At 40.1% G+C, this 12600-nt stretch overlaps 1 protein-coding gene across 1 annotated transcript in view; it reads right to left on the bottom strand.

The window, feature by feature from the left end:
* The window catches only part of LOC111266301 (glutamate receptor ionotropic, kainate 2), a 125541-nt gene that overhangs the window by 13871 nt on the left and 99070 nt on the right, over positions 1-12600 (bottom strand). Inside the window, exons 13-18 of the mRNA XM_086970860.1 lie at positions 11579-11804; positions 11037-11129; positions 8879-9048; positions 6900-6979; positions 5931-6344; positions 4185-5616 (exon numbers count right to left, since the gene is read on the bottom strand). Coding sequence (XP_086826986.1) covers positions 5520-5616; positions 5931-6344; positions 6900-6979; positions 8879-9048; positions 11037-11129; positions 11579-11804 — 1080 coding nt within the window. The 3' untranslated portion in view covers positions 4185-5519. The remainder of the gene's footprint in view (positions 1-4184; positions 5617-5930; positions 6345-6899; positions 6980-8878; positions 9049-11036; positions 11130-11578; positions 11805-12600) is intronic.

Below are 12600 nucleotides of genomic sequence, written 5' to 3'. Positions count from 1 at the left end.
TAAGCTATAATATTTAGTGGTATAACAAAGTTATTATGTATTTGGTAGGTGAGCGAATTAAAATACGTGGAACAGAGGTCTGGGGTGTCAAAGAGATCTAACTTCGTAGCCTTGTACAGACGGTGACGAACAAGCCCTTCAATAAACAGATGCTGCAGTTGTCGATAGCAAGTGAACATTTGTGCCAAAATAACGTTTCGTGCGACCGTTTAAAAAATTATATAGCGGTAATTTTAAAAACATTCGATATCGATACTCAATCGTTGCTGAGATGTGAAAGCACACTGTGCTGAATAAAGCAAGATGAAAAGAAGGAACAGTGAAAAGGCTAAATCTTATGTCCATGAAGTTTACTTAAGATAAGTATTTACCACTACTTAGAAGAAACGTGGAATAGAGATGAAAAAGCCTACTGGACAACTACCAAGCACAACTCAACTTTCCTCATTTGAGCCATAACGTGTCTTATTTTAATTACCTATTAGTAAATAAAGCAATTTCGAAATTGAACATGTGCATGATCCAAAATTGTCAGTAGGATACTAGATTACTGAAAGAAAAACTATTAAAATAATAAGACTAGTATTAATAATAGTAGTAATAAAATAATAAGAAGATCTGTAATTGTTAACTTTTTTATTTAAATTTTCGCTTGGATATTTAATGTGTAGTATTTGCTAATCTAATCGGCCTAGATAAAAATAGATAATTACTGTCAAATACTTACTACCTATTCCTATTTGTGTGCCCGCTTATTACAGTATATAACTGTTTGCTTCATTGCTATCCTTATTATCATCTATAATATTAGCATTAGCATCATCATTGTGAAAGACACGCCCTATATATATATATATATATATATATATATAATTAATCCTTGTTCCAGTAGATGACCTTGACTCGTAAATACTAAGCTCATCTATTGGGTACTTGTATTTTCCGTCAGGTCGCATGTGCGTCCTTTTATCGATTTGTCTGCACAACTTTTATTTTATTTTAGTTTATTCATTACTGTCCTTATTATTTGTTTATTCATTACTGCCTTTATTATTTTGTATATAAATAGAATATATCATTTGTTTACCAGAATGGATGCTCTTACCGAAATTTATGGGCGTGGTTTGTATGCCACCCTACCCGTAATAGAACGTTTTATAAATACCTCTGTACTCGTAACTTATTGACGACGTATAATAATGTCGTGTATCTAATACATATATATATATGTATATATAAATATGCTGACAAACGTCATACTATCCTCTGGCAATGATCACACTACCTTGTATCCGGATGTTCAGAACACTACTACTCCCTTACACTCAGTACTCATAACATATGTTTTGGATGACATTTTTTTTTGTCAAGTAACTTATTTCGAAGGGGTTCGTAAAAAAAAAGATCGAAAGTTTTCAACTTCGGATTCAAGGTTGAAGCTGAAAACTGGCTTTTAAATAGATTAGATTTGTGACCAGGCGAAGCAAAACGTTTTTCTGCGGGAATTACTTTTATTAAATTTAAGTAATAATAATAGTTAATTATATAAAAATGGACCATCGAGTACGAAATAATAGGTCTTTCGAATTTCTAATATGTGCCATATTTATTATTATAGTAGTATTTCATATTTAATACCAAAATGAATTGCAATCATAGAAGTGCTGAGATAATAATATTATCTTTACCATCGATAATAAAGCTTATATATAATAATACTTCATGCATAGTAAAAGTATATAATGCACTTTTAATTATAGAAAGAATCATTCTAATAACCCACAATATTATCATAAAAAAAGGTAGTAACGATAACACGAAAACTGATACTATAAAAAAGGGTTTCATCCATTCCCTAATTGATGATTGATTATTTCATTGAGCAGTAAGTAGGTCCTGCCTATTCCGATTGTTCGAAGGCGCTGCAAGACGAAACCCAATAAGCAAACGCTCTCAGCTCAGATTTTTCATAGAAACTCTTAACAGATTCGTGTTCGTTTGGCCGGTATTTGAAAGTTATGGATGATTGATAAGATGTTTGTACGTAAAAGCTAATCATTTTTTAACATCGCCATGTCATAGCAATGCACAGTGTTTCTAAGTGACAGACTTCCTTGTTTGTCAATAAACACTTATATAACAAGGTAGACATATAACATATGTCTACTTCTCTAAGTTAAATAAGTTACAAATGTATCTAACAATTACGACATTGTTATACTATTTAGTATATTTAACATATGTTTTGTTGTTGTTGTTGTTGTTTTGTCGATGTGTACTCGTTAGCGGTACGTCGCGTTGATAGACCCGCAAATGAAGGTCGTAGTCGACATTTTTCGGTGCTACGATCTTGGCTCCTTTTAATTTTGATGGCATTCTGTTTGTCCTTTATACTCTTATCGTTTTCGAAGCAGAGCCTATTTGAACACTGAAGATCTTGTTATATGCCCCTCCCCCTACGTTCTTGGTTCGTTTATGTCTCCTTAGTTGCACCCCGCGTTTATAGTAAATTCTATCCTTTGTTTTATTCTAGCGAATGAGCAATGCCCGTAGCGTTACTGGGTTACGCTTCGTGTGTAGCGTTGCCCATGGGCCTTTCTGCTCATTCCTTCTCTTTCTCGCCTCGAACAATATATAGAAGTATATGCACACTGGAACATAAGTGTAAGTTATGTCTATATAAGTCAACGTGACTCGGTCTATTCCTGCAACTACATGCCGTATACTTTGTGTATCTACACTGTTTTGCTGTTCAGCCATAGCTGGTATCAGTAAATGTCTATCTTGGAGCATTAGGTAAGCATCATGCACTACATGCAGCTATGCAGGGAATCTAATCCTTGCTGCGCTTGAGCATTATTTGCTAGTTCTATACGTTTCAGTTGGCTGGTTTGTTTTTATGTGCTGTTTATGACAGCATTAACCTTCCCTGTCAGAAAAAGTCGATCAGCTGCACAACAGTCACATTTTTTCCCTAATCGCCTATTTAAATCTGATATTGCACTGTCCATGCGTCCGCCTTTGCTCTGTCGTCGTCTGTTACCATTTTGCGTGTTGTTCTGCCATATATACTGTTGTTGTTGTTGTTGTTATATAATGATATCTTAAGCGTTGTCAACCGTCCCTCGCGACAGACAAGCGGTAGTCACCGTAAGCCTTGATGTGTGAGGCGGTAATATTGTACCATGGAGTATAACTAATAGCGGATTGATTGATTGATCGATCGATAAATAGAACGCCAAGAGGGCTAAACACGAAGATATTGTGAGAAGGACGACGGTGGATCATGGGTGCATATATCAGCGCAACCCGAAAAGGGGCTGGTTTGGTAAGGTTTGTTTGCGATGTAGCCCAGCAAACTAAGCTCGTAATGGTGGCTCAGTATGGTCGATGTACAATAACTGCAATCACCGTTGTGACTCAATAAGAGAGAAAAGGATTATTACTCTCGCAGGCGTTGTTACTGGTAGACACCAACGAAAATAGATGATATTACGTTATTGAGCTTCACCATTTATCGAGTCATATATCTCGCACGAAGAGCTGGTCCAGGTCTACGGGCAGATAACACTTGATTCATATATCTATTTATAGTAGACCAATTTCTTACCCAGAAGCTTATTTAGACCCAGAAGCTTAATGGCATACCCTCGGCCAGTTCGTCCAAGTGATGTTGGCAAACCATGTTCATTGTAGCATATCAGAATACGAGATATAAGCGTCAGCGCCTATCTTTTTATGGATCGAGTAAGGGTTTCAATTTTCTACTTTGTTTCATATTGACTTCATAAAGGAGTATCAGTAAAGTTTAATCGAAGATATATATATATATATACAACACCTGTGTAATGACTGCCAACCAAAAAATGATGCGATCTCTGGAAGTACTAAACATCTCATATCTCTTAGAGCAGCAATAAAGGGCAGAGGCACCCTAATACTAATGCCCCTATTAACAAATGTGTCACTGTTTATATCTCTTGCTACCTTAAGGTTATCTCGAACTTTTTAAATAATAAAAAGTATGTATGTATAGATAATTCGTCTGTTGCTCTATTTAATTATTTTACTATAGGAATAATACGGAGAGTCATCCTTGTTGCGGAGAAAAAATTTCAGACTGGAACCAAGCATCTAAATCTGGTTATTAAAAAACAAAAGAATATTAAACGAATACTACGTACCTTTAAGATAATCCGTGTTAATGAGTCGTTTTGATAATAATTAAAGACAACGAGGCTCGCTACCGGTCCCCACTTGCCCACAGGAGCATTGTTGGCTGGTCTGACTTGTCTTTTAGCAAAGGCCTAACAGTTCCGCGGACGTCACGGGCGTGTACGCGTATATATATATATATGTATAGTTTATACTTGTGTAAAGAGAAGACTGTTGCATCCTTTAAAAGATCTCGTAGAAACTCGTATAGTTGAAGCGTTTAGAAAACCACGGCCTTGGATTGATACGAATCGATCGATGACATCTTTAACTATAGTTCGTTACAAATGATGTCTGTATGCGCTCCTGTTTCGTAAATTAAATATCTTGTCGTCTGCTTAATTTTGCGAGAACGGAAAAAGAACAACAAACGCAAATAACGCCATCTCGCATGAGAAAGTAGATCAAGCTGCTTTTTGATGTCGAGTATTTTTTGTCGTTCCCTATTTACCGTTAAGTCCAGATGTTACTGGATCGACCTGGAGATTTATTGACATCTCGAGTGTGTGCGTGCAGGCGTGCGTGCGTGCGTGCGTGCGTGCGTGCGTGCGTGTGTGTGTGTGTGTGTGTGTGTGTGTGCGCGTGCGTGCGTGTGTGTGTGCGTGTATTCTATGCGGAAAACAAGTAGCGATATCGATTGCTAGAATACGGTTAGATGTAGTGGTAGTCGTAGAAAGAAGAGGTGTAAAAGAGGCAAAGGCCATCCTCCGGAGAGGAGCGACTCGCCTAAAGGCGGGCATCGACGGAGTTTAGTTGTGGTTTGGCATCATTTTCACAAAATGTCCAGATTTCGTTCGTTGATTCATATACCGGCTCACATATGGCAATAAGTGTTCTCGCATGCGGGCACGGTACAGTAAAAGATGGACAATATAAAGTTGTTTTGACTTATCTTGCATTACTTGAAATAGTCGAGTGTTAGTAAAATAGAACAGGCGCTATACGGCGAGTGCCGCTAGAACAATTGTCGTCGAAAAATTGCTTGTCACATTGTAAAGATATACGGCAGAGTAAACTGTCGATTCTCAACTAGTTGAGCATCATTGGCATTAGTGATTGACTGCAGAGTTACGTTGATGCTGGTGGAGAGCTTCCACCGCGGTCCAGATCTGCTCGAAATTTTGGTCACCTCTCACTTGAACCTTGTCGTATATTGTTCCCTACGTAAGCTTTGCGTGTGAATGTACATACGTATCTTTATCTATGTTCATAATCGATGTCTTTCTTCCCATACACGCTCGACGTCCCTGTTATGATGGAGCAAGAAAACAGCCTGAACACAAGGTTTCGCTTGTAGTTACCCTTCAATTTTCATAAACTCCCCAATGATTCGAATGTACAGAAGGCATTGAATGAACTGAGTCTGTCGTATGACTCGACCTTACCGAGTGGTTCGAGTGTCTGAAAATACCGAACAGCAGAAAGTATCGATGGTAAGACGATACAAACATTCTAACACAACCTGCTTTGATTGTTATTTTTCCTAGTACTTTCAGTTATCTATTCTAACAGAATTAGTACGGATATTAACTGAGTGCAAACAAAGCATGCTCGCAATGGACGCCGTGAGGTGTATGAGGCCGTACAGTTGTACGGAGTCAGCCAGTTTCCACCACTGCCTTATAGGCGCTGCACTTTGAAGTCGCCTTGGGCCTGTCTTTTTCCTAACCTGTTGTCTGCATCAAGTTATGGCTATACAATCGTATTCTGTATACCTGGACTGCAGAGTGCCGGTCCTACTGAGGTGGCTGGCGGAGGTCTGTCGAGAGAAAGAGCCCGACCCAATGTGCGCCTTGCTTCCGCTCTGTGGATCGCCGCTGCCGTGCGAGTTACCATTATATTGCTGGTGCTGTTGCTTCTGTCGAAATTGCTGATGATACTGTAGGTCATGCAAGCGAAGCTCGCGTATATCCTGTAGGGTAGCTGGACGGGCTATCTTGGTCTTAGCGACCACGCCGCTTTCACCGCTGCTCATGCTGTTGAGATTGGCTATTTGCCGTTGCAGCTGATGAAGATGGAGCGAATCTGCCAATGCTACGCCAGGAGCATCAGCCTCGTCGTGTAAAGCACCAGCTGCGCCTGTCCCTACGGCACCGTCCATATCCTGTGTCTGATCGTCCATGTCCTCTCTAACCGCGAAACGAATGCGAAAACGCCAAATGACAACACTATAATCTCCCAATTCCCAAACAGCTTTTCACTACAGTGACATACATAATTAGTTTAGACCGTCACTGAGCAAAGTTAATTGGCCTAGTTGTTTTATCTACAGTACGTAATTTTTGTTAATCAACAAACTAAATGGAATACACTGTCCACTTCTGCCTACATGAAGAAAAAAATATCCAAAACTGGGGTTTTGTAACAACGTCGTACATATATATATATAATTAAGCTTCAGTATTAACGTTTTGATTTTGTGGAACTTGTTTGGGAGTAGGACTCATTTGGGACAGTGGAAGTGTGTTTGCCTGTGACAAACCAGTGCAAACTCGGTACTTCTTAGATAAAATTCTAGTTCTAATTGTTTTACATTGGGATGTAACTTAACGATTACGTCCTACGAATAATCTGTTACGCCCAGAAAGAGTCTCATGGTAGGAAAAGGCGATAACAAAGGCTACGATGATCATCTAAATAAAAGTGTTAAGGTAGGCACTAGTATTTGCGGAGCTTTTTATTACCTTGAATCAAAGTTTGGTCTCGAGCCCTGACATGCGAGGACGTGCCGCATCTCTTTGAAGAATTCGCACAAAATATGTCCCTGTAATAAAACAAACGCCTATAAGAACGAGAAAATATGATATAAGACCGGTTTTATTATGTTTGCAAAGAAAAATTGCATCTAATTCAATAACACAGCTTTCCTTGTGAAACGTGGAAGACCCTTGCAGTTGTTAGTCCCGCTGCTATATGGCCGCCTCCGTAGCCTTCCATAACTGGCTTAGATAGAGCAGATTTATGCGTAGTAAACGCCTTAATGAAATGGAGATCAATTTTTTTATCATTATTTCGCGATCGTGCTTTTTACGTACTTTAATGTTCGTGAATTAAACGATGTTATCAAGCGCCTTATAGTTCAATTATGCTATCACAGTCCTTCGTTTCTAGCTTTCTCCTTTCGGTGTTGGTTACTCAGCTCAATTACGGTGATTGATGACCACCTTTGTGGCACTCCTTGATCATCGGCAGGCCTAAACCGTACTCAACTAACCGCTTAAAGCCTTCTGCTAACCCTTAAATCGGTGCTCTGATGGCTGAAAGCTATATTGGTTTTCTGCGACTTGCTCATAGGGCGAGAATAGCTACTTGACAAAAGAACATTGTTGTTCATCATTCAATTCGATTGTTTTCATAGATTCGATCATAGCTGTATAATACTTGTCACGGTGTAAATGTGGCCATCACGAATCGCGTTCCTTCCACTTAAGCCTATAGCGAATATTTGTGCATTCACCTTACAAGCATCACCCTTAGCTGACTTCACTACACGTAAAAAAGGGCTGTGGTCGAAGCCGAAGACGTATATGTGTAGAAGGTTGCTCAACGGTCGAGAAAAAGTAGATCCCCTTCACAAATGCTCCTGTACTCTATTGCTGAGGCGTGTTTGCGGTAGACTGAACCTAATAGATGTGCGTGGCAACTATGGAACGCGACAGTGGTAGTCTTAGCGGTAAAATGCGGCGTCCGTTAGAGAATAGATGGACCGAGGAGGAGCTTAAGGTGACAATCTCTGAAAGATGCGTCGCTTTTCGGAGTTTTCGACGGGTAGAGTAGCGGGTGCAGCTGCTGTCTATTGCGTTCCCTACTGTTTCGCCTATGGCTGCTTATGAATGCAGGACAGCAGATTATAGACGTAACGAGGCACTGAAACATGCGTAAGAATGCTCAGAGTGAAGTGGAACCTAGAAAAGATGGCAGTAAGGGGTTGTGGCCAGCCGGTTAACTGGCAGGCCGTAGCCCACTGTGCTCTTTGCCGTTGATCTAAGGCCACAAACGTGGCAAAGGAATCAAGAAAAGGTAATCTGGTGGTGCCTGGCGTGAGGCAAAGACGTCAATGATTGTCTGGCAAGCATCAAGAAACAGTACGTACCTAAGTGTAAACGCTTTCAATGTAAGCCGAAAATACTCCCATAGAGTAATATAAAAGGACGAGAGGAAATCGAAGGTTCCAGTAGTCGGGATATGGCAATTACTGAAAGAAGGAAAGCTGGAGCAGATGTAGAAAAAGCATTGGCTTACTGCATAGTGGCGTAGACCGAGCAAACGGCAGAGGAAAGTAATCAGCATTAGAACTGGTCCCTTCGTGAGCATTACAGACCGCAGCTATCCGTCGATAACCGTGTGCTGCTTCTGCTTGGTTTGACCTGGTTCTTGTTCAAAGGGTCTGTTCATCTGCCATGCCGTCACCATCGTAGCGTTGTTGCGCTCCTGGTTTCCGTGCCAGCCGTCACTTTCGTTTTTCCTGGGTATTGCGGAAACTGCAAGTTGACGTAGGCCATCACGAAACACCGCAAAGCGTTTTGCCATCTACCCGAGAGAGATCAGGCTAGGAGCAGGATTGAGGGGGGGGGGGGGGGTCCGATGAGGAAGTAAGGCTTAACTGGGCTGGCTGTTACGCGACGCAACTCGACTGCATGGTAAGCTCCATTATACTACTTACTCGTTGGCCGTAGGGCAGCTTGGCGCGCTTCCAGCAGAACTCGCAGACAACGATGATTACGCCGACGGTGCAACCCACGATGAGGGTAAGGAAGACGCCTCCCACCGAGCCCATGTCCATCTCGCTCGTCGACGACGCGCCCTTCTCGTCGTCACACTTCACCAGTCCGCCTTGTTGCTAACGATGAACGCCGAAAAAACGGCGAGTAATAAATAATAAATCAGGATTGAAACAATAACGATCAACAAATTAGAAATAACGGATAATAATACGAATGCACCAGCGTGTATATAATAGCGTAATAAAGCATTTCATCATCATCGTTATCATCATAATGGTATGTCAAGTATCAAGTATCAAGTGGCTTATTCTAAAATAGTACCAAATTATGTCGTCACGTGCTTTTTTTTTATATATACGTTTTCTTATATATACATTTATATATATATATATATATATACATATATAAGCTGTTCTCGTAAACTGTTGACAACAGGATTTATTCAGTCAGTATAATATTTTATATTCTGTTACGACAAATGTTAAATACCCGTCTATCGTTAGAGCAGACTCAGATAGGGTAGGTTTTTATTAGAAAATATTGCGAGATTTTTCGTATTGTGTTTACTCAAATACTGCCTTAGTCTGGCAAACAGGAACCGCAAAAAATAAAGTAACACCGGATGAAATCAATCAAAACCTGCTCATATAAATAGTAGTATTTACATCATGGCAACTAGGACATGTTTCAGTAGGAATTACTACCAATCGCAATGTATTATTCTATTAGCTATAACCTTACAACAAAGACTTCTCTCAACATAAATCGCTAGTGATAACCCCGGTCTGGCCCATCACTGCCCGTTGACACCAACGTAACAAAAACATAATTTTATAAAAATCCAACCTGATCTTATGCAATTTCTTCTGTATCTGAAGATCGTCAAAACGCTGGTTTTTCAATTTCACATTGATGCTATTGTTGCGTAGTGTCGATCGTAAGCACTGACAAGTTTCGATATCTGTCAGTATCACAACATAAATCAGGCAACGATCATACGTTATCAGTTGTATTGTTTTCTAAAAGTTTCGTGAGTCATATACTCTCCGCGGACACGTACCGTGCGGATCCTTAGCAGAACTTCGAAAGTTCGATCACTTGGACTTGAGTAAACGCAAGCAATTTTTTCTCGCAGAGTAGCAATTTGACGGACAACGATCTCTGATAGTTGTTTTCGTTCGTGTACCATAGTGTTGAGTTTCTGATCGTACAGCGCTTGCGATTATGAGATCTACAATGTACATTGAGGGAAGTGGGCCTGTGATCATATTCGTGAAAAATATGCACCTGCTGCCCACTTTCTTACAGCCGTGTCGACAAATACTACACGATGTTCATTCTCGAACAAGAAGTTCCTAAACACGGGTTTCGAAATAACGATATTTTTATCATTGGCGGGAATAACTAGATTGTTACTAGCAATGTCGCCTGCTTGTGATTTAGCTAGCAGTTAAACACTTTTGCTTTATATTGAACTAAAATTTACCATTTCAGCCCAAAAACGTAACAACTATATAAGAAGTTCCATATTTTTTAGACGCTAACTCTCTAGATATTGAGAATCCCCTTCAAATAGATGTATACATCTACTAGTAAACGTACAATTTAGTTAGCGATTCAGCGAAAAACATGTTACAGATATCACGATAACCCCACTTTAACAGAGCATGTATTTGGGCTTCTGAATTTTTGTTTTCGTAATATGTTCAACGACCCATACACGTTTTTAGGCCTTAGTTATATGATAGCTGCTTTCTACGCGCTTCGCCTATAATGCACAGCGCGACAGAAGGTGCGTCCGTAGGTAACAACAGTTGGGTACCTGTACTTTTAAGCACCTTTATCTTTTATATGGAGACCTGCATTCGAATTTATAATATAGTTAAATGAATTTAAACATTTTTCAAACCCGCTGCAACCTGCTAACAACTCCGTCGGTTCCCTTTTCTGCTGGAACAATGAAGCCGCATTGCTCGTACAAGCTATACTTAGTAGAATCCTATCAACGCATTGATATAGCGAAAACCACTGTACAAACGATAACATGGAGCCTTACGTTATAATACGTTATCTTAGCTGTACATAATTGTATAGTACGTACCTTCCACCATTTCATTTTTAAAGAATGCAGAACTCCCTTTTCCTGAAGGATTAAAATTGCCGATGTGAGAGCACTGCGTAGAGGGGACTCTGAAATTTTATCGAGTCAAACGCAGTATTTACGTCAAAACTTCAACAGTATTGCACACTGCATTTGGCAGTCTCTAAGAACACCGTCAAAAGATTGTTATGAAGTCTCAGTGGGCACAGTAACATCCGAAACAGCTGAATTGTACACTGCTATAGTTATATCTAATTTTTTCTCTGGTTTAGGTATGGCACTATCATACATTGGGGTCGACGTCGGACATTAAAAATAAAGCAAAAAACCTTGAATAATAGGTTAACACATTCCAGCGGCGAGCGAAGGAACAAATAACATGCAAGACCAAAGTAAACTTGTCAATGGCGAATCCTGTACTACAGTCATCTTGCTCCTATAATAACGTTCACTAGTTTTCATGCCTGGTCGTAGATATGGAGGGGTGCTTAGCGACTACATTGCTTGAAACTGAGAAGTTCCACATACGCATACGTACTCAAAGGTGTAGCGATACCGTAGCCTTTGTTATCAAGCAGACCTCCGATCTGTGTGAGGTTGCAGTTTCTTTCAACGAGGTACTCGATTGACAGAGCCTCCATCAAGTAAGCGTAGTCCCCACGCAGCACCCTCTCTATACCCTCCTTGTTCGACGACGTGAACACTGCCGGTCGTGCCGTCTCCATGTACGTCCACATCCGCTTCATCACCGGGTCGTTATGTTTCTGCTCAAGGTTGTCGTGCGCAACACTTTTAGACACAAAGATCTTCAAACAAATTAAACTATGGAGTTATAAAACAACTTTAACAACAATGGCGTCACAAGCCGCAACATTAGCCTCTATGCGGAAGTGTTCCGCGCGAAGACTTTCACAAGTGGAATTACGCCTAATGAAACGTACAAGAACACGTTTAATCCCTTTGTTTAGAAATCAGATAAGTAAATGTGTTTATTTCAGGTACTGCCTCAAAGAGAGATTGCCACAGACGGCCGTTCTGTCCACCATAAAACGAAGTGTGTTTACACCGGTCTCGAAGTCAGTGAACTCCTCAGATAGATCACATTCTAATAGGCAAACGCGTTACTACTACTACTACTGCTACTACCATGGAAATATCACCACCAAGACTCGTCTGATGTTATAAACCAAACATATATTAGGTTTCTCTTAAAAATATAGCCACTTAACCGCATTTAGGAATTCATAATACATTTACGCAAGTATAATTTGATGCTCCTCAGTAGGTGTATTTATTTAGCAATACAGGTTATATGGTGTTAAATGAACGGTTCGTACCAATATTAAGTAAAGAGAAATGGGTGCCTAGTCTTTTTATGATAATACTGGCACCGCTGCTGTTCCTGCCATTGTAGCCGTTGGGGCACAGTCATTCATGAGCATGTGACTCTACAATAAAAAAACTGCCGACGGAAGGAAGAGCTCGGGCAAAGTGAAACGTACGAAGCGTCAACTATTCGTCGATATCGTCGCATTTTTGGAAAGACTAAAAAAAAAAATA

The sequence above is a fragment of the Varroa jacobsoni genome, unplaced genomic scaffold, assembly GCF_002532875.2.
Source record: "Varroa jacobsoni isolate VJ856 unplaced genomic scaffold, vjacob_1.0 scaffold_1070, whole genome shotgun sequence".
In the NCBI taxonomy this organism is placed as follows: domain Eukaryota; kingdom Metazoa; phylum Arthropoda; class Arachnida; order Mesostigmata; family Varroidae; genus Varroa; species Varroa jacobsoni.
The sequence above is the reverse complement of the archived record's forward strand: the minus strand, read 5'-3'. Positions and strand labels throughout refer to the sequence as shown.